Genomic DNA, 24,149 nt, shown 5'->3' on the forward strand with positions numbered 1-24,149 from the left:
TGTCCTTATAGCCGATCGTATGGATGATGCAATAATAATGTTGAACAAATTATATTACGCTTCCTTAGAGGTCGGACTAAAGATTAATATCAACAAGACGCAAATAATGACTAATCTGGTGCTAAATCGTAATATTGTTGTTGATGAAATGGATATTGAGCAGACTGCATCTTATAAGTACTTAGGACATGAAATTCGGTTGGGACGAGATAACCAGACGTGCGAACTCACACGTCGCATAGGATTAGCCTGGGCAGCGTTTGGTAAACTTAACTATGTATTTAAATCGGACTTGCCCATATGCCTCAAAAGGAAAATCTTTGACCAATGTGTGTTGCCTGTACTCACTTATGGAGCCGAAACATTAACACTAACAAAAAAGGTAGTGAACAAGATTCGCGTAACTCAGAGGGCTATGGAGCGCCAGATGTTGGGTGTCTCCCTGAGAGACCGAATCCCAAACGAAGAAATACGCCGTAGAACAAAAACAACAGACGCTGTCGAAAAAATCGCGTCGCTTAAGTGGAATTGGGCAGGACACGTCGCCAGATTGCCAGACAACCGATGGACAAAACGTATTGTCGAGTGGAGGCCGCGAGAAGAAGCACTACGGAGCAGAGGACGCCCACTAACCAGATGGGCCGATGATTTGAAACATGTTGTCGGTAACTGGATGCAAGCCGCACAAAATAGAGATGAATGGAAAGAGCTGAGGGAGACCTATGTCCAGCAGTGGACGCGTACGGGTTGATGATGATGATGATGATGATGATATATCATGTCTGTTCTACTCTACGAATGTGAAATCTGGAAAATGACAGAAACCCTTACATACAAACTTCAGGACTTTGTTAATAAATGTTTACGAAGAATTATTCGTATTTTCTAGCCAAACATCATCAGAAACGAAGTTCTACTACACCTGACCCAACAAAAGATGGTAAAAAATTAAATAAAGTCCAGAAAGTGGGGCTGGATAGGTCACACACTCCGAAAAGATAGTTCCAATATTGCAAAAACTGCCCTAGAGTGGAATCTCCAAGAAAAAAGAAAAAAAGGTTGCCCAGCACAATCTTGGAGAAGATCCATCATGGACGAGATAAGAGGTCATGGAAAGTCTTGGAATGAGGTGAAGGCCTTCGCTCAAAATAGAATCCGATGGCGCATTTTCACTGAAGCTCTTTGCTCCACTTAGGAGTGCAAGAACATTATATTGCATAAACAAGACGTCAACTGCTATTAGAAGACAGAAACAGTTTGGGTTCATCTTCATCTTCTTCTTCTTTGTCTAGCCATTTACGTCCACATCTGACCATAAGCCTCTTCAAGTCTTCCTTTCCATTGTTTTTTGTTGTACGCTTTTTGTAGCCAATTTTTCCCAGCAGTTCGTTTCAGATCATCTGTCCATCTCATAGGAGGTCTGCCTCGGGGTCTTTTGTGTTGGTATGGTCTCCAGGTTAGAATTGTTCTGTGCCATTTGTTAAGATCGCTCCTAGCTACATGTCCAACGTATTCCCATTTCAATTTTAATGATTTTTGTACCACATCTGTGACTTTGGTTTTCTGTCTTATCCATGTGTTTGTTTTCCTGTCCTTAAGTGATATTCCAAGCATTGCTCTCTCCATCGCGTGTTGAGTGACTCTGAGTATGTTCATATTATTTTTTGTGATTGTCCTTGTTTGTGGCCCATATGTTAATATCGGAATAATGCATGCATCAAAAACTTTAGATCTAAGATGTAGCGACCTTTTTGGACATAGAAGGAGCGTTCAATAACATATCCTTAGAAACAATCTCAAGAGCATCGAGGAGAAAAGGGATCGATGAAATTTGTTGCAAGTGGATAGACCACATGCTACAACAGAGACTCGTATATACGTCCATTCTAGGGGAGAGCATTATCGCCCAGGTCCGACGAGGGTGTCCGCAGGGAGGTGTTCTGTCCCCGCTAATATGGAACCTTGTCATGGACGATTTGCTTGAGTCCCTGGAATTGAACGGCCATGAAACCCTGGGCTATGCAGACGACTTGGTAGTCCTTGTTCAGGGAAAATTCCAAAACATAGTAAGGGAACGCATGCAACAGGCCCTTAATATTGTCACCAAATGGACTGAGGAAGAAGGGCTGAGAGTCAGTCCTTCCAAAACAGTCACAATTGCGTTCACCAGAAGAAGGAAGCTGGAGGACTTAGGGCCTCTGATCCTTAATGGTGAACAATTGGAGCTGTCTAAAGAGGTAAAGTATCTAGGGGTTATACTGGACCCAGAACTTACCTGGAACCGACAGCTTGAAAGAGTAATTAAAAGAGCGGAGGCGACATTAATGCTGACCAGACGCACACATGGAAAAACATGGGGACTCTGTCCGAAAATGGCGTACTGGACATATACAACGATAGTGAGACCCATGATAACATATGCATCCTTGGTATGGTGGACAAAGATGCAGCAAAGAACCGCTATAAACAAGATAAGCAGGATACAAAGACTTGCATGCTTGGGAATAACGGGAGCAATAAAAACAACACCGACGGCGGCACTGGAAACCCTGTTAGACCTACCCCCTCTTGATATATTTATCAAAGGGGAAGCGAGGATGGGAGCATACAGGCTGCAAGGAAAACCAAGGGATAAATACGAGAACCTTGGCCATAATCAGATTTGGAACTATGGTGGGGTAAGTATATCTGATACATACACTGACCACATGGTACCAAAATACACATTTAATAGGAACTTCGGAATAGAAATCAATGACCGAAGGGAATGGAACAGCATCAGTAGCAAAATCAGAGGATCGATCTGGTATACAGACGGATCAAAAACCGATGAAGGCACTGGAGCCGGTATTTTTAGTGAAACAGAGAATGTAGGACTCAGTTTCTCACTAGGAACATACACAACTGTGTTTCAAGCGGAAATGTACGCAATTCTGCAGTGTGTCGCAATGAACAACTTGAGGGCCTATGAAAATAGACGGATCAATATACTCACAGACAGCCAAGCATCACTGAAGGCACTAATGAGCCCGAAAGTGACGTCAAGGCTGGTATGGGAATGCCGGCAAGAACTGGAAGAACTGGCCGAAAGAAATAGTGTAACTCTATTCTGGGTGCCAGGACACACCGGGATAGACGGTAATGAGAAAGCAGATGAGCTGGCAAGGAACGGTTCATCAACTTTATATTTTGGCCCAGAACCTGCTCTAGGAGTACCTAAAACAATAATTAGGGGACAAGTCAGGGAATGGGTCAAAAACAAACACAAAGAATACTGGGGGAACGTACCTGGTCAGCGACACGGGAGGCCCTTAATAAGGGAACCCTCAAAACGGAGAGCTGAGGAACTAATAAAATTACATAGGAGTCAGCTCCGCATAATTACAGGTCTTCTCACGGGTCACTGTGCCCTAAAAGGACACCTGAATAGAATTGGGCTGTACGAAGGGAACCTTAACTGCAGACTGTGCAATAGGGGAACTGAAACAGCACATCATGTACTGTACGAGTGTGAGGCTTTGGATCACAAAAGGCAGGCTATTTATGGACAACCAAAATTAACTCCAGCAGAATATGCCACCCAACCCATGCTAGGGATGTACAATTTGGTACGTGGAACCAAGCTTGTGGATTGGGTGACATAAAAGGTAGGATGGTTGGCACAATAAGCCCATGAGGCTGCAGTGCCATCGGAGACATATGTCAGACGACCTCAAAAAAAAAAAAAAAAAAAAGATGTAGTTGAATTTGCTGATTTCTGAGTATATAGTTCAGTTTGCCGAATGCTGCCCATGCTAACTTTCTTCTTCTTTTTATTTCTTCCGTTTGAATTTCCCTATTTAGTATTATTTTTTGTCCTAAGTATATATTATATTCTTCAACTTTTTCTATAACTTTGTCGTTTATTATTGTCACGGTTTCTTCGGAGTGCATGAGTTTTGTTTTGTTTAAATTCATTTTCAGTCCTATTTTAGAAGATTCTGTGTGTAGTTCTGAAAGCATGGTTTGCAGTTCTTGTAGGTCAGTAGCTATCAGGATTATATCATCACAGGGTTCATCTACTGTGTGTAAATTTTGTTTTCGTCTATTTATACATTCAATAATGTAAAAATGTTAATGTTTAAGTTTTTGATAATCATAATTTTCAAATTATTTAATATATTCACGTGTTACGTCTAGGCGATTCTAATCTCTTAAAAATCATTTACATAATGTATTTGAAGTTACTATTAAATATTGACATTCTTCATCTTTATGCTACTGGAATTAAGGACTTGTGTAATTATATGTTATAAAACTGTTAAGTACTCACGATTTAGTAAAGAATAGGTAATATGTATATTGCTTGAAGGAATTTACAGCTTTGCTTTATATGTAACAACGTAAAACATTTAGGATTACTATTTCTAATGTAACATGATTTTTTACTTTTTTTTTTAAATCGTCAAGGAAATTATCTAGATGAAAAAAAAACCTCGTATTGCGTCGTCTACATAGCAGATTTATTTAAGTTGCGTTTCTCCCATTTGGTATCATTTCTTCGTTTTTACTTGTTTTATTATTTTATCCATGTTCAGGTTGAACAATAGAGGGCATAGGAAATCCCATTGGTCATGAGCATTAAAAACCACAATGCGTAACAAACTAGAAGCATTAACTTGGAGATATCGACGGATCGTGGGTTTCGCACACTTCCAATGAAAATATTCTTAAAATGTTGAATGCAAAACGTCTACTCATATAATCATAAAGAGGATACAAAGAGAGTACATACTTCGGCTACCTATGAAAATCGTAATTTTGTATGAAAATCGTAACAAGTTCAACTCCCTGTATAAATAAAAATAAGCACAACAGCAATGGTTTATTAATGCCATATTTTTTTATTTATTGTCAAAATTTTTAGAATTATCGATATTGCTAATTTTCTTTATATCAAATACAGGGTGAGTCAAAACGCAAGTATATTATTTTCTCGGTAATGTTAAATAGAACACCCTGTATTTTATATCATTATTGAAAAGTAACATTAACGTACTTTAATTTTTATATAACATTCCCTATGCCCAAATTTATTAGTTTTCGAGATATTTTCATTTTTCAGAGCAAATTATTAAATTTATCTAAATTTTAAGTAAGTCATGACTGAATTGACAATTGAAGATTACCGATTATCAATCCGGTAATCAATGTAACACTGTAGCAAATAAAGAAATAAAAATAATTAATTAGTAATACATTTTACAAACAAAAACACAACCACTACATGCAACATTTTTGAAACAATTAAAAACTATCTTTTTATGTAAATGCAACAAACAAACAAAGAAAATTAGTATGTAATAAATTTTACAAAAAAAAACACACAAACACAAAATACAATATTTTGTGAAGACAATTAAACACTACTTTTGTATGTAAATGTAACAATGTAACAAATAAAGAACGAAACATAATTTATCAGAACTTAATACATTTTGCAAAAAAACATGTTTGAAAAAATTAGAAGCTACTTTTAACATATTTTTAATATTTAATTACATAAGGAATAGAAGAGGAAGACCCATTAAAGAATGGAACAGTGACATTTCGCAGATACTGCAGAGTAAGGGTAAGACTTGGCAGGAAGCAACACAGATGGCATTCAATAGGAAGGAATGGAGAAAGTTCGTTAAGAGCTAGGACAATTCAGAAGCTTGTAAAATATTGTAATTTAATGAATTGTATATAAATGGCCCAACACCGAAAGGTACAAATAGGTCTACTGATTAAGTAAAGTAATTACATAAGGTGTTCAAAATTATCTCCTAACACATTTATGTACGCCTAAAAACGATCATTGAATGAGCTACTTACTCTACGGAGCATTTGTAAATTAACACATCGAAATACACTTTGTATTCTATTTTTCATCTCATCCCTTGTTGTTGGAGGTATTTTATAAACTTCATTATTAACGTAACCCCAAAAAAATCAGTCCAGTTTATTAAATTCTGGTGATTTGGGTGGCCACGCCACTGGTCCATTGAAAAATGAAAATATCTCGAAAACTAACAAATTTAGACATAGGGAATGTTATCTAAAAATTAAAGTACGGTAATGGTACTTTTCAATAGTGATATAAAATACAGGGTGTTCCATTTAATATTACTGAGAAAATAATGTACTTTCGTTTTGACTCACCGTGTATTTGATATAAAGAAAATTAACAATATCGACCATTCCTGAAAATTTTGACAATACGTTAAAAAATATGGCATTAATAAACCATTGTTGTTTTGCTTATTTTTATTTATACAGGAAGTTGAACTTGTTACGATTTTCTTATAAAATTGGTTATAACTTTGTAAATACCCTGTATAACATAACAAATCTTTATATTTTTGTGATGGAGAAGTTAACAGGATTTCGAATTTAAAATAAAATATAGGGTGTTCCATTTAAAAAAATAAAAGTTTGGTCTGCCACTGTGTTATCGAACACCCTGTAACATTCTAACTAATTTTGTAATGTGAAGCTCAAAGGTGGCTAAAATTTTTGTTATTAACTTTTATTGCTATCTATTACTATAGCGGAGCTATTGAGCTTTACCCTACTAATCAATCACCCTGTAAACAGAGGACCTACATACCATTTATTTTGCCTTATAATACAAAGAAAAGTGGAGAGAAAGAGATGGATTGGTCAAAAGAAACTTTTATGGCTGCGTAATATAAGAAAACTGTGTGGTTCCACAGTAAAATAATTATTTCGACTACCAGCCGATAGATAAAAGTTTCACGAAATTGTAAATATGATGACGGCCATCGTCTGAACGCAAACACTGCATCTAAAAATAAGAAGAATGTTCTATCTTCTTCTAGTGCCAACTCTACCAATGCAGATTTGCTATAACCATTTCAAATTCGTCCCTATCTTCTGCTTTTGTTTAAAGCGTCTGTGTGTTTAACCCGGTTCAGTCGCGAATTTTTCTCAGCCAGAATATTTGTCGTCTACCAGGAAGCCTTCTTCCTTAAATTTTACCCTTCATAATTAGCTGCAACAATTCGTACTTAGCATTTCTAAGTATGTGCCCAAATATTCCGTCTTTTTCCTTTTAATGGTGGTCAAGAGTTCTCTGTCTCTTCACATTCCGTGAAATAACCATTTTGTTCGTAATATGATCGGTCTATTAGCCCAATAAATGACCGCTTTGGAGTGTAATTTCCAGGGGCAACTCCGAATTGCATGAAAATTTGGATTTAGGTTCTACTTACTTACCCTCCACTTCAAAGTTGAATTTGTGCCGTTGGTTGCTTTTACTTGGGGGGTGACATTTACCCCTTTTCGGGGGGTGAAAAAGACGTGTTTAAAATAAGGCCTTAAATGGATAAATTGACTTATTTTAAGCACCTTTTGTTCTATAAAGTTTTTTACGTAAGTCATTACTTTTCCAGTTATTCGGGATTTAAAATGTTGATTTTTCGACAAAAAAACTACGTTTTCAGACCGTTTTCCCCAAATAACTCAAAAAGTAAATATTTTATCGAAAAAAATATTTTTAGCAAAAGTGTAGCCTATAAAAAAAACGAAAAAAATGGTGTAGGTACTAGTAAAGTCTACAAATTGAGTAGAAGCAAAGTTGTAGCTCATGAAAAATATGTTCTTATTCGTCTAATTCCAAATCGAATATTTCAACGCCAAATCACCGAAGAAAGAAGCGTTTTTCGGGAAAACCTTATTAACATGTTTAAAGTATCGAAAAAAAGCTTATTACTTGTTTTTTACAAAAATTTACAGCATCAAAAATAAACGAGTTACACTGAAAAAAAAGTTGGCCCCTTTTTTTTTGGTAAAAAAAATCGTGAAAACCTTCATCCATTTAGCACCCCAAATGAAATTAATCGTTTGGCTTTACCATCTATTTTAACTGTATGTGTATTGGTTATATGATCTGTAAGTTTGATTGGTTTAAAATGCTTATTTTTGAAAACATTTGGTTTTATATTAAAAAAATTTTTTCTAATAATTTTTGAAAAATTTCATTTTTTCAAAATAACTTAAAAAGTATTAGTGATAAGAAAAATATTAAAGAGTAAAAAAATGTAAGTTTTGCTATTATAAAATAAATATGCTAGTTTCATTTTGTTTCTCCGTAAGACAAAAATTGGTTAAGATAGGGCTGTTCAAAATTTGCATACACTCGTGATTAGTGACCCATTCAAGCTTTCTCAATTATAACCCCTTCAAAAATAAACACTTTAAACCGGTGAGACTGACAGATCATATAAAAAATAGATAGGTAAGTAAATTGTTTGTAAAGCGGTAGCGATTAATTTCATTTGGGGAGCTAAACATGGCGAGATTTTCATGATTTTTTTACAAAAAAAAAGAGGGCCAACTTTATTTTGAGCGTAACTCGTTTATTTTTAATGCTAAAACTTTTGTTGACAAAATTAAAACAAAGCTTTTTATAAACACTTTAAAAAAGTTTAAATGGGGTTTTCCCGAAAAATGCTTAATTTTTCGGTGATTTCACCTTGAAATATTCGATTTGGAATTAGACGAATAAGAACTTATTTTTCATGAGCTGCAACTTTGTTTTTATTTAACTGATAGACTTTTGATACACCATTCTTTTGGGTTTTTTTATAAGCTACCCTTTTGCTAAGGATATTTTTTTCGATAAAATATTTACTTTTTGAGTTATTTGCGAAAAACCGTCTGAAAACGTAGTTTTTTTGTCGAAAAATCAACATTTTCAATGGCAACTAACTCGAAAAGTATTGACTTACGTAAAAAACTCTATAAAACAAAAGTAGCTTAAAATCAGTCAATTTATCTATTTCCGGTCTTATCTTGAACGTATGAAGGGGTGACTGTCACCCCCCAAGTAAAAGCAACCAACGGCACAATTTCAAATTTGAAGTGGAGGGTAAGTAGAACCTAAATCCAAATTTTCATGCAATTCGGAGTTGTACCTGGAAATTACACGGTATCGCCGAATTTCCTGTTCATTTACTGGGCTATATGGAATTTTCAAAATTATCCTAAAAAGCCACAATTCAAAAGTTTCCAGCTTTCTTATTAAGTCAACATTTACAGTCTAAGCTTCGGCACCATGAAGAAGAATATAGTGGATATAACATTTTATTTTGCAGATTGAAATTTTTGGTTACTCTTTGGTTACTCAGAAATTTCCTCGTCTTCAAAAAGGTTGCTCTTGATTGCTCTATTCTTGACCGAATTTCTGATTTCGGATTTAGATCTTCATACTTCTAAGTATTTATAATATTATTATGATTCTATATGAATATGATCTATCGCAGCTATTAATAAATAAAGATTTGAGATATCTTAATATGTACTTAATTTTTTTACCAATTTAATATGCATATTTCGTACAAATAACAATAATACCATAAATGACATCAAAATATTGTATATGTCTATTTTGTTATTAACTAAACTCGATTAAAACTTATTTATGATTATGTATAATGTAGTAACCAACAGTTGTTAAGATGATTATTATTTATTATCAATTATTTTTAAAATTTAATGATGATTAACATCGGTTTTATAATTATTTTAAAAATAAACACACATAAAATGTATAAAAATTTAAGCACGATTTTAGCATAAAAGTGTTTAACAAATTAAATAATTTTAGGGGTAATGGTGTACTATATTGCTCTCAAATTTTCTCAGGTGTATTGACCTTTAAATAAAGAGTCATTGTCCCTAAAAAGTTTATCATCTCGAATTATACATAAAACATAAATAAATAATTTATCAGCGAACATACTTTCTGCTTGAATAATTCATTTAATATCAAAACTGTATTAAACACGTTGATATGTCATCCATATGATCATCATTATCTTTTCCTTTATCCTTTTCCTCCAGAACTTAAGTGTTCTGTGGTTTTCTCTCCTGCTTCCTCGGACAGATTGTCCTCACAATCTTTGCATATTTACCGGCAACTCCTTTCTTATTGCGTGCTCACCACAGAGTATCTCGAGGATCTCTACCATATGCTTTTTCAGGAACAAATTACACCCAACATACAAATAAATGGTATCACCCTTCAGAGTTCCCAAGGCTTCATATATCTGGGCCGAGAGCTAAATAGTTAGCTTGAACACTCAAAAGAAATTACTCTCAAAAGAAATGAATAATTGAACTCTCAAAAGAAATGAATAATTCATTTAATATCAAAACTGTATTAAACACGTTAATATGTCATCCATATGATCATCATTATCTTTTCCTTTATCCTTTTCCTCCAGAACTTGAGTGTTCTGTGGTTTTCTCTCCTGCTTCCGCTCCTCGTACAAATTGTCCTTACAATCTTTGCATATTTACCGGCAACTCCTTTCTTACTGCGTGCTCACCACAGAGTATCTCGAGGATTTCTACCATATGCTTCTTCAGGAACAAATTACACCCAACATACAAATAAATGGTATCACCCTTCAGAGTTCCCAAGGCTTCATATACCTGGGCAGAGAGCTAAATAGTTAGGTTGAACACTCAAAAGAAATTAGAAGACGCATTGAAATAGCAAAGCCTGGTTTCAAGAACATGCTTAAAATCTCTGTAACCCAGTAGCGTACTGAGCATGATTCCGCGGGTTCCGTGGAACCAGGGCCCGTGGGTTGTTTCTAATTTGATGGAGACGTTTTGTACTACACGAGTACACACTAGGAAATGTAACTGCTTAATAAATTTTAATTTTTGTGTAGGTACCCAGCAAACGGACCGACGTGTTAATTACGTGAATTTTGGGTACATTTGTCACCAATATATACGTAAATTGCTTACGTGAATTTCCCGTGAAAATTTGGTAGGAATGTCACATTGAAAATACGTCTTTAAATTACGTGATTAACTCGTCTTCAATAGACGTGTTATTTACCTTAAATAGCAATAAAATATTTCGGGAAATTCACGTTGCAAATACGTGTTAATTAACGTATCTTTTAGGAAATGTATATATTAGTATTCACGTGAAAGATACGTCCTCGGTTCACGTAAATAATTCGACCTTAATTAACTTATGAATCACGTAATTATTATCCTCATATGATATAAATAAAACAAGCATATAAAGTATTAACAATGTATTTATTTAGTAGAATTTAGAGACTTTAAAACATTTGTCCTGTATAATTATTATACAAGATAATGAACCAAAAATGGTACCGACCTAAAGACACATTAAAAAATTTGCCAACACAAAACACAACACAGGTCACTTTTTATTTCGAGGAGGACACTTCGACACTTTCTTGTTTTTTCTAATTGCATCATGGCACTTCAACCCTCGAGCAGTGAGGTAAACGTTAATACGAAAGACATTATTATAAATAAACCCGCCTAAAATAAAACGAGGGAAATAAAGCTCTTCACGTTTCACTTTTTGTTGTGAGAAATGTGAGAAACCAGAGAAGCTGATATTAGAGGTAATGATCATCGATTATAAAAATCGATTATTTTTAAATTACTGTTACTATTCTACTTACTTTAAATTAGTATTACGATTTTTTTTTGTTTTTAAATTTCTTCTACTATTAACTAATTGGTCTTACTAAAAATCTATTTCAATACCAGAATAATATAAAAAAAATAATCCTATCGAAACGTATCTATTATTCGATAAATCGATTAATTTAGTTTTCGAACCAACTATGTTAGTCACGTGATGGTATTTAAAGGAGGAGAAAGGCTTGGTAGTACTTCATCACCGCGCGCGATTTGAAAATAAGACTCAACATCATTTTAGCTCCTGTGATGTTTTTAAAGAAAAAAATAGCTTCAAATCAAGGTTGGATTGAAATAGTTATGCTAAATGATCTTAAAAGCGAAATCATAAACTTTTTGTGTAAATATTGGTATTATTTACATTACTTTTACGTGAAATACATCTAATTTTTCGACGTCCATAAAATACAATGAGTAAAACTCAAGCGATACGTATTTAACCAACACCGTTGTAAAATTTTGTTTCCAAAATATTTCTCAAAATTTAACCAAAGGAAGTTATTTCTGTTTCGTGATTATTACGTGAAATAAACGTACCTTTGCGATGTAACCAAAATTCACAAATATTATAAAAAACATGTACTATATTCGTCATTATGATTTTATATTATTCTAATGTCAAACATATATAAAGGAAGCACTAATATATAGGTGAATGATTTGGCACTGAAATACTTTTTTCCCCGTCATTAATCACCGAGTGACGTATTCGTTGAAATTTGCCGTAAATTTAACGTAATTATCACGTAATTGGGCTCAAGTCTGTTTGCTGGGATACTTATAAATAAAAACGAAGATTTTATTTCGGTACCTATTCATCAAAAAATTTGAAAAGAAAATTTATTAAGAAACACATGGAACTGGATAAGTCCGGAATTGGATGAACTAGCTAATTCTAAGCAACTTTTTTCTATACCGATTTTTTTACGAAGTCAATACTTCTCGAGTTATTTGCGAGTGAAAATATGTTTATTAAAAAAAAAACACGTTGCGGGAGGTTTTTCGCAAATAACTTAAAAAGTAAGTATTTTATCAAAAAAAAATATTAGCAAAAATATAGCTTATAACAAAGTGAAAAATGGTGTATGTATATAGTCTGTAGACCCAGTAGAAGCAGAGTTGTAGCTAATGAAAAGTGGGTTCTTACTAGTCAAATTCCAAATCTAATATTTCAACGTGTAATAACCAAAAGATCAAGCACTTTTCGGGGAGAACTCAACTTTTTTAAAGTATTAAAAAAAAGCTTTATTTTGTGTGTGTTTTTTTTAAGTTTCTAATGTCAAAAGTAAGTTACGATCAAAAGAATATTGGTCCATTTTTTTTGTTGGTAAAAAAAAATCGTGAAAATCACCCCCAATTAGCATCCGACATGAAATTTATCATTACCGCTTCACAAATTACTTTACTTATTTATTTTTTATGGGATCTGTAAGATCCATTGGTTCAGAGTGCTTATTTTTGAAAAGTCTGTAGTTAAATTAAATGGGCTTAAATCTAAAATGAGTCACTAATCACCAGTGTATGCAAATTTTGAACAGCCACATCTTGACCAATTTTTGTCTTCAGGAGAACAAAAAGTCCAAAATACCCACAATAGCAAAACCTATATTTTATTACTACTTGAGATTTTTGGTATCACCAATCACTTAAAAGGGACCAACTTTATTTTGAGTGTTACACACTTAATTTTGATGCTAGAAACTAAAGAAAAACACAAAAATAAAGCTTTTTTAAACACTTTAAAAAAGTTGCGATGAGATTTTCTCTAAAAGTGCTTCATTTCCTGGTTATTTTAAGTTGGAATATTCGATTTGAAATTTGACAAATAAGAACCTATTTTTTATTAGATACCTAAAACTCTGGGTTTACAGACTTCTTATATAAACCATTTTTTCACTTTTTTATAAGCTATATTTCTATTAAGAAATTTTTTTTTCGAAAAAATACTTACTTTTTGAGTTATTTGAGAAAAACAGTCTAACAAACTGCAAAAACTTCACTCGCAAATAACTCGAAAAGTATTGACTTAGTGAAAAAACACTATAGAACTAAAATTACTTAGAATTAGACAGTTTATTTAATTCCGGACTTATCTTGAACGTATTTTTTTCACCCCCGAGAAGGGGTGAAACTCACCCCCAGGGCAAAAGCACATTTCGGTACATCACTTTTTTTCTTTGACATGTTAGCTATGTGTATACCAAATTTCATGTCAATCCAAGCGGTTTTTTTTTAAATTACAGCAAAAGACATGAGTAAATGCCAGTAAAGCCATTTTAAATTAGCTTGAGTTTTTATAAATATGTATATGATATATTTTATGATATATAATGATTTATATTTACTGTTTATTAAAAACTTTTGATATACAATGAGTGTTTTTATTGGGAGAGCGGGCCCGCATCCCAACTGGAACCAGGGCCCGCTGATATTTCGGTGGGCCCGCTGATCTATCGGTACGCCACTGACTGTAACCCCAAGCTATCAGTCACAATAAGATTGAGAACACCAAAGTGTTATGTGTGGTCTCTATTACTATATGGCTGTGAGACCTAGACATTAAAACAATATAACGTCAACAAATTGAATTCATTCGAAATGTGGCTGTACCGCCGAATGCTAAGAATAAGCTGGACCAGCAGAACTACGAATGAAAAAGTACTGGAAATACTGAACACACGTCCTCATCTGGTCAATACAATCAAAATTAGAAAAACATCATATCTAGGACACATAATGCGCCATAGGGAATTTGAGCCGCTCCAGGTAATATTAGAAAGCAAAATCGAAGGTAAAAGGGATATAGGAAGAAAGAAAAAACCGAAACATCAGAGATTGGACCCACACAACACGGAATGACTTAATTCATCAAGCCCAGAACAGAGAAATTTGCTATAGGTATATTAATCGCCAACCTCAATAGAGAAGGCACTTAGGAGGAGGAGGATGCCCTGCAAATAAATAATTTTAAAACAATGTCTGGTAGTTTTTTTACTAAAATTCTATTAGTACCTACATAAATTACCGCTAGACGTTTCTAAAAAACATAAAGATAAAACTACTAGACAAACTAGAGCATTAAACAGCAAAGTTATTTTAAAATACTTACCTGGATTATACATTATACCAAACTTTAAGATATATCACACAAAAATAAAAATAAAAACATTAACCTAACCTTTCAAAGAGGTACTTAAATTGTGATAACTTGAGTAAACCACAACAAAAACATAACTATTACTAAATTTAAGAAACTGAAAGATTAAAACTGTAATAATCGTTGTTTACGAAATAGTGGAAATATTTTATCTGTTTTATCAATATTTTAACATTCCGGTCTTCTTTAAAATGATAAACAAAGAATGATGCGGACATTTATGGTAGAAAATTGAAAAAAGTATAAGTTCTAAAACACTAACAGATAAGGTTTATACTGTACAGAGTAGACAAATAAAGAAAGTAGAGTAGGTATGTTCTTCGTCTTTTTATAGAAGAATATTTTGTATAGAGGGTAGTAACCATTTTAGCATTAATACGAGCCGCACAACGGCTCTGAACAGTTCTAATGATGTTTTGTCAGTTCACAGTATTATATTTTTTAACAACGACATTCGTTGTCTACCCGATCCACTTCTTTCTTTTAATTTATCTTGCGCTATAGCCTGAATGTTCAATTAAAATGCAGATGATACAGTATTGTTGGCAGATGTGCGAATGTTATAGAAACATGTAACAAATACCAGTGGTGTCATGGTGCGGGAACGCCGTTCCGGCAGTGGTTAAGAAAAGAAAAAAAATAGAGAATTTAGGTTTTGTAAACAAAAATTAGCAGTGCGTTCCGGCACTGCTAATTTTTCCATGACACCACTGACAAATACCGCCTAAAACTAAATTGTAAGAAGACAAAAATAATGATCATTGGCAATAACACCAACATAAACGCCCAAATTACAATAAGCCGTTAGGAAGAATGGAGAAAATATGCTATTTGGACTGTAATATTAATGATACCTGGGATCATAGCTCAGAAATAAAAACTTGTATTGAAAAAGTAAGAAGTTTTTTAACTGTCTTAAGAATATAAATATATCTCTGCAAAAACATGACAAGAACCGGGATGGTTTTTCATGACACGAATTTAAAACCAAAAGTTGGTTGGTACCTACATATTTTCTGTGGTACCTGATCTCGGTCGAAATCATAAAAAATATCTCACGGTCAAAATCTTCACGATTAAATTGTATAATATTCTTCTGGTCGAATATTATACATTCTGGAATACATGGGGAAAAAAAGTGAAATAATAATGGCAAGAGACTACTCGACTACTGTCAAATACACAATTTAATCGTCACAAATACCTTCTATGAACACAAAGATATTCATAAGTATACAAGGGAAGAACCTAGCAGAGGTGAAAAATCCATAATAGACTATGTGTTGATAGAAAAAGAAAATAGAAGGAAAATCACTGATGTAAGAGTAAGACGCGGTCCAGAGATAGGTAGTGATCATTATTTACTCGTGGCAACAATAAATGACGAAGTAACAGAGGATCACAACCAAAGAGCAATAACAAAAGAATTTAGAACAATCAAATCATACAGATTAAGACACAAAACTTTAGCGAACAAATATGTAAATGTTTTGAACGAAGAATTAGGAGGGAAAAATTGGGAAAACTTACAAGTGGAACAAATCTGGCAAACATTCAAAGACACAATTATAAAAACAGCAGAGAGAGAGAGAGAGTTTGTGGAATACACAAAAGCAACAGTAAACAGAAACTAACAGCATGGTGGACAGAGGAAATCAGAAGACACACGCGCAAGAAAAAGGAGATGTGGAGAAAATATCTATCAGCGGAAAAGAGTTACAAATATAATAGTAACAGCAAAACAAAAGTCCTGGAAAGATTTTGGAGACAAATTAGAACACGATAGCAGAAGCAATCAGAAATTAAAGGTCATAAAAGAAATAAAAGGTAATAAACATAAAGAAGTAACATCACTAAAAGATCAGAATGGAGATCTACTGACTGATGAAGTGAGCATTATGAAAAGATGGAAAGAATATTTCCAGAAACCACTACAACACGAAAAACACAGCACACGTGAAGAAGATGAAGAAAGAACTGGCGAACAAGAAGTTGAATTTATACCAAACATTGCAATGGATGAACTAACTGACGCGATTTGGAAGATAAAAAATGGAAAGGCACCAGGTCATGATCAAATTACGGCGGAAATGATCAAAAACATGGGTGATATGGGACTACAAAAGTTATTAGAACTATTTCAAATGATTTGGAGAGACGAACAAATACCTACAGACTGGGAGATTGGTCTGATTGTACCTATACATAAAAAGGGTGACAACAAGAATTGCAATAACTATTGAGGAATAACTCTGTTAAGTACAGTGATGAAAGTTTATGAGCTAATAGTAGAGAGTAGACTGAGAAAAATAATAGAACCAACTTTAGAAGAATCGCAAAGTGGTTTTAGACCTGGTAGATGTACACAAGATCACATTTTTACGTTAAACGATATAATAAATAAAATATTATCTAGGAAGAAAAAAACGTACCCTCAGTTTCCTTGATATGGAAAAAGCATTCGACAAAGTACCTAGATCAAAAGTATGGAAAAGTCTGAAGAACACAAGCATACCAGAGAAACTTATACAGGTAACTAAATCAATATATAGAGACACTAGAAACCGTGTGATAAGTAAAAATATGATATCTGACCAGTTTAGAACAACTGAAGGTGTAAGACAAGGGGGAAGCTTGAGTCCGTTACTATTTATTACTTTTATGGACGAAATAATAAAAGAAACAAAAACAAAAGTCAGACAATTACACATAGGGTATAGAAATCTGAAAAGCACAGAGATAGCAGATTGTACATTTGCCGACGATGTAGTAATTTTAGCAGCGACTGAAGACGACCTACAAAGAAGCGTAAAAACATGGAACACAGTTTTAAAAAAGTATGGTATAACTATGAATAAAGAGAAATCGAAGGTAATGGTAATAGCTAAAGAAAGAGAGGATGTACATTTTCAGGTAGATGATACAGAGATTAGACAGGTACAATCATTTGAGTACTTGGGAGTAACCATTGAAGAAACAGGTAGACAGGGAGCTGAGATCAATAAAAGAATTGATAAAGTGAATAGACTGTACCACGCAATAGGAAAAACAATTATTAACAAGAAAGAAGTATCGAAACATACGAAAATCAAGGTATTTAAGGCTATATACAGACCAGTACTTACATACGGATGTGAATCCTGGGTACTAAATAGACAACAGAAAAGTAAGATACAGGCAGCAGAAATGAGGTATCTACGCAGAGTTCAAGGAGTCACTAGAAGCGATAGGGTAAGGAATAACTACATAGGAGAAGAACTGAAAATCGAGACAATGACGGAGTATATTGAAAAAAGACTAAGTTGGATGGGGGCATCTACAACGACTACAGAAAGAAGTACCAGTTAAAAAGATATGGGAAACGAAGGTGCAGGGAAAAAGAAGTAGAGGAAGACCGAGAGAGACATGGAACGAAGTGATGGCAAGGATTCTGGACAAAAAAGGAATAGGATGGAACGAAGCAAAGGCGATGGCACAGGACAGGAAACAATGGAAGAGATTTGTGCACTGTTAACAGAGCACACGTTAATACCTACACCCGAGAGGGTAGAAGGTCTAAAGATTATATATATAATATTCTGATTGAACTGAATTCTTCTTCTTCTTCGGATTTTTTCCATTATGAGTTCGCCGTTTTCATCCCCCATAGCACTATATTCTCCCAGTGATCTTCTCTGAGGTCTCTTTTTATCACATTTCCTATGTATAGTTTTCCATCTCATAGCAGGTCTTCCTCTCCGTCTTCTTCCCGGCGGGTCTCAGTCCAATATCCTTTTCGGCCACCTGTACTCTGACATTCTTTGTATATGCCCGTATCATTATAAGACTTTGTATATCAACTTTTTTGTAATTGAGTTCTAGTTCCATTCTTTTCCATATTTCTTGTGTTCTTATTCTATCCTCTTTGGTGATTTGTAGATATCTACTCATAAAATCCAATTTAACTGTTCGTATTTTATTTCGAATTATTGAAGTTATACTTCTTTACCGGCGATATGAGGGTGAATTTTTATATGTTAAAACCTATGATCTCGGCGCATGCGCAATATAACTTTGTTCTGATTGGATGTTCAAATGAGATGTCAAAAATTATTCAATATGGCGGCTGCGGCACAGCTGTAGTTAGATTATTTATGGTTGTTGCGTTTTAAAATTTGTGTGAAAAGAAACAACGAACAAAAGTTAGTTAATAGTTATACTGCCTTTTTAAATAGTTTTCATATACCTATATTTTTGGACTTTTGCACTATTTTGGACAAGGAAAACTCATTCTAATTTGGCAAGTAGTTTTTATTATAATCATATTGTAATTATACATTTGGATTAGGTTGAAATACAGTAGAGCGTCGATTATCCGAACTAATTGGGGGACATATGTGTTCGGAAAACCGATTTGTTCGGATAATCGAACTACAATATATTGATACATATTTATAGTCATACATATTTATCCACAAGTGAATAAAAGCCATATTTATATACCTACATATTTATTTATATCTTGATAATGACAACTAGCAACTAAACAAAAAAGTGCAGTCTTTGCAACAACATAATTATTTTTGGATACAATATTGAAGAAAATTGAAGATATTTTAAGCGTCAATTAGTAACGCTTGCTCGGTATTCGAGTGCGGGACGCGGGAGTCGATAGTTCGAATAAGCGGTCGTTCGGTTGATCGACGTTCGGATAATCGACGCTCTACTGTACATTTATTTTCTCAAGAATGGGAATTTTAGAGAGAAATCCCAAATTAGGTCCGATTTTTATTTTTAAATTATGATTTTTTGGCGTAGATTTATTTATCTAGTAGGTATGTAATGCTTTGATTTACATACTTAATTTGATTACCAACAAAAGTTCTACCAATCTTCATCTAATATATTGTTTTCTTACTGTTTTGTTATATTTTAATATTTTCTTCCACAAAATTTAAACTACATAATTTAATTATATTCAAAACAAATGTCAAACAGTAAAACGTTCAGTTACCCTATTTTTACACACGACAAATAATGTGGAATTGGACGAGTGAGTCTAGGCTTCGATTACGAATCAAAGCGCCCTGAAATTCACGGGTTCGATTCCCGATGCAAGTTTTTATTTTTTTATGCATTTTATGATTGTAAGTATATTTGTTACATAATTTTTTTTCAGAAAATGCGTATTTAAAATTTTTGCCAACAATTATTATCGTTCAGAAATCATTTTTTCTTTGTGGCATTTTTCAATGTGTTTGTGTGCGTTTTATTCTTTTATTTTTTAAAATTTTTGGTATTGTCTTAAAAATAACATAATACGTAGTAGAAGTATAACTTCTTACGTGCGTACAAAGTACACGCACATTCTTTTTTTATTGTCATTGTCCATATTTCCGCTCCATAGGTATTAGGTATAATATTCAGCATTATGCTCTGAGAGATCCTTTTTTTGTTTTCGTTTATTAGAGTGTTGTTCCATTTTACTCCATGGAGTGCTTTCGTGGCTTGTTTTCCCCGTATTCGCTCTTAATCTTTCCATGTCCTCCTGTCTTGTGCAAAAATAACTTGGTCATTGGCGAAAAGAAGTAAGTGTAATAGTAATAATATTCTCTTGTACTGGTATGCTCATTGTTCCACATTTTCTATACCATCTTTTCAAAGTCTGATCGATGTATAGGTATGTTAAAAAGTGTAGGTGATAGACCACATCCCTGTTTGAGGCCTTTTTTTGCGGTGATTGTTTTTGTTATTTCATTGCCAAACTTTATTTGCACCTGTGTTGCTTCATACAGTCTTTTGTTTTATATTCACCCATTTCTCTCTAACGTACATTGTTCTCACTGCTTCCCACATTGTTTCCTGGACATCAGTGGCGGCTCGTGACATCTGCTATAGGGTGTGCTGCATGAACCACGGCCAATATAAAATAATAGAAATAGAATAACATACGAAAACAAAAACAATAAAATTAGCTTTAATACTAATTAATAGTAACTAATAACGACATGCTATAAAAATCTGATTAACTTACATTTATTGCATTTTTCTAAATTGGAAATTAATACGCCGGTCCTTTTTTGTCGCAAACTTTTCGATTACTTTATCGTTACCTAAGAATTTCTAAACACGGCACAGATGCAACGGTCACGAATAACTGTCGTGAATTGCAGCTCGCAAACACATTTCCGAGGCCGTTAATCAGCCGATTGCCGAAGCACATCGGCTAAGATCGCCGTTTGCCTAATAAATGCATTTTACCGCTGCCAGTGTTTCGGTTGTTATCGACGCGGCTTCACTGGAGCAGCAAATACGTAAAAAGATTGCTTCACTGGAGCACCAAATACGTAAAAAAATTATACGGTTTCACTAGAGGAGTAAATACGTAAAAAAAATAATATTAATCATCGTTGTTGGTGAATTATTATTAACAGTTGATGTTTAATATGATAATATGGCAGATTTGAAATAAAACTATATTAATTATTCTTTAATAATTAAGATTTGCTATGGTTGTTTGGTAGTTCTGCAGCTCAGCAGCACATAAAGAAAAGCCGCCACTGCTGGACATGCTATCGCATGATTCCTCCAAGTCGATAAAGGTCATATATGTGTTTGAATATTTTCTCTTTGTTTTTCTTGAAGTGAATTTTAAGCTATTATATTTTTGAAGAAAATAGGAAAGTCCCAGATACAGAATACAGTGGATCCCCGATAAGTCGGCCTCCGATAACCCGGAGGTCCGGATAATCCGGACCGATTTTCATCAGACAAAACGAACATTTTTTCACTTTGACTGAGTTTTTTACCAAGAAATAAACAGTACTATATACAACTGTACGTAATTTAGATGTACTGTGCTTATGTATTTCATGTTTTTGCAATTATAATTTGTATTTGTTTATTATTTATATGTATTATATTAATTTTCCCCATATTCTCCGGCTTACCCGGATTTTCCATAACCCGGATTGGCCGCGGTTCCGATTAATCCGACTTATCGAGGTTCCACTGTACATTATTAAAAATAATAATATACACTAATTTAAATCTGAAAACTTCCCTTATTAGAACCTTTCTCCGGTAAGATACTAAATCTCCACCTTCCACAATTTACAAGGCATGGAGACGACGAATATAGAAAACGGAAAGGATTCTACAATATGTAATCACATTCCGTTTTCATTCGTCTAGGAAAAAGTACGAGAAATATATTTTTGCTTCAAGACACCAAACTATGTTGGTGTCGCAAATAAATATAGTGTCTTAATAAACAAACTCGACGTCTTATATAATCTCAACGATTAGATACTACTTCTAGGTATACTTTAGCACTTAAACGTCTAATTAGGTGAAATAATTTCACTTACAGAAAAAAGATATACCTAAACAAACTCGTCGCTATATACACCAGGGAAATAAGGCAAAAATATACCATGTTCGGGACACTTGAGCAGCCAGGTTGCAAATGGGTTTTTTGGGAACTATATACCTAATACATTATAAATACAAAAATGCCTGTCACAGTTTGGACGAGAAATTTAGTTATTAACAAATAAGGATCAAAAATGAGAGTTTTTTCGTTTAAATCGCTACAGGTAAAAATAGGGTAATTAAATGTTTTATTTATAATATTTTTCTTTTAGTAGATGCGCCAAGGTTTAAAATAGCGTTTTTCGAATTTTGGTCAGATTATTTGTTGCTTCGGATATTGCAAAATAAAACTAAAATTTCGAAAATAAAAAATTAGCTATACCTAAATTTTGCGAAAATGAATTTAGGACTTTCATATTGCATGAAAAGTTGAGTCAAACAGTCCATACAATGCACAAAAAATTTTAAGACGATGCATCAATTAGTTTAAATTTTATTCAATTTGTTTTTCCCAAAGAGCTTTTTTTTCGCAATGTTATTGTTCAGAAAATAATAATGATACAGCAATTCTGTGAAAACAACATAAAATAAGAGTAGTCGTATTTTCAACGCATTTAAAAAATCATTAAAAAGTCATTTTTATCACTCAGAAAACATTTTACTAAAATAGAGTCATTTTTGGTTTATAAACAATTTGAATAACTTTGTTAATATTGACTGTAGGCTAAAACTACAACGGAATTTGAAACCTGGTATTTTTATATGAATTTTCAAAGAAAAACTTTTCGCCTAGGTTAATTACGTTCAAAGTTAGCCACTTTTTTTTTTATTTAATTGACGGCTACTTTGTTTATAACATTTAAGCAACCTAACTAGAGCCATTTTGAAGTTGAAGATATATAGGTTATGTGTAAAAGTTTGAGTAAACTTTGAACCTCAACAGAGTGGTTAATAAAACTTTAAAAATGGCGTCCGAACGGAATTAATTCGTGGTCGGTGGAGGGGAATTACTAAAATACGTGCACTCAAAAAATGAAACTGATTCTGCAAACATATGCTGCGATTAATATCGCTGGAACTTGTTGATGGATTTTGATTATAATTTTTTTAATTTGTATGTACTCGTAGTCTTATAGAGTACGTTATGTACACACAACCCCACTTAACAAACATTACAAAATGTTAGGGGGAACTCCCCTTATCACTCAGGGATATGAAAAATAGATTACGACCGATTCTAAGACCTACCAAATATACATAGATATATAATTTCATAAAAATCGGTCAAGTGGTCTCGGAGGAGTATGGAAACTAACACTGTGACAGGAGAATTTTATAGATGTAAATATATAGATGGCTATTAACAAATAGGGGTTGGTGATAGAAGAGTGAAAATTAAGGGGTTGTAGGTATTTTTTAATTCTACATAATATAAAATGAAGATAGATAATTTTCTCCAAAAAATTTAAATAAAATGTCAGGGGGCAACCCTCCTTATAACTTATGGGTATAAAAAATAGATTAAAACCTCTTCAACGTCCTACAGGATAAACGTGTAATATTTTATAAAAATCGGCCAAGCCGTTTCGGAGTAGTATGGTAACTAACACTGTTACAGGAGAATTTGATGTATATAGAAGTAACCTGCGAATTAAATAATAAAAGTGGCTAACTTTGAACCTAATTAACCTAGGCAAAAAGTTTTTTCTGAAAATTCGTATAAAAATACCAGCTTTTGAAATCATAAAGGAGATTTACTCTATAATCAATATTAACAAAGTTATTCAAATTGTTTAGAAGCCAAAAATGACTCTATTTTACTAAACTTTTTTCGAAGTGATCAAAACGACTTTTTAATTATGTTTTTCAATACTTTAAAAATATAACTATTATTCTTGCATGTGGTTTCCACAGAATTGCTATGTTATTATTACTTTCTGAACAAGAATATTACGAAAAAAAAAGCTCTTTGCGATAAACAAATTGAATAAAATTTAAACTAATTGACAAATCGTCTTAAAATTTTTTGTGCATTATGAAATGTTTGACTCAACTTTTCGTGTAATATGAAAGTCTTAAGGCCATTTTAAATTAAAAAAGTGCCATTTTAAAC

General features: G+C 33.4%; 1 protein-coding gene across 2 annotated transcripts in view; it reads right to left on the reverse strand.

The window, feature by feature from the left end:
• LOC114336350 (putative inorganic phosphate cotransporter) overlaps positions 1-24,149 on the reverse strand; it is a 122,258-nt gene that overhangs the window by 23,635 nt on the left and 74,474 nt on the right. Inside the window, exon 1 of one of the 2 annotated variants that reach the window (XM_028286713.2) lies at positions 14,636-14,860. The exons of the other annotated variant lie outside the window; for it this stretch is intronic. Coding sequence (XP_028142514.2) covers positions 14,636-14,648 — 13 coding nt within the window. The 5' untranslated portion in view covers positions 14,649-14,860. Of the gene's footprint in view, positions 1-14,635; positions 14,861-24,149 lie in introns of those variants that run through there. 2 annotated transcript variants of the gene reach the window in all.

This window comes from Diabrotica virgifera, chromosome 8 (genome assembly GCF_917563875.1).
Source record: "Diabrotica virgifera virgifera chromosome 8, PGI_DIABVI_V3a".
Lineage (NCBI taxonomy): Eukaryota > Metazoa > Arthropoda > Insecta > Coleoptera > Chrysomelidae > Diabrotica > Diabrotica virgifera.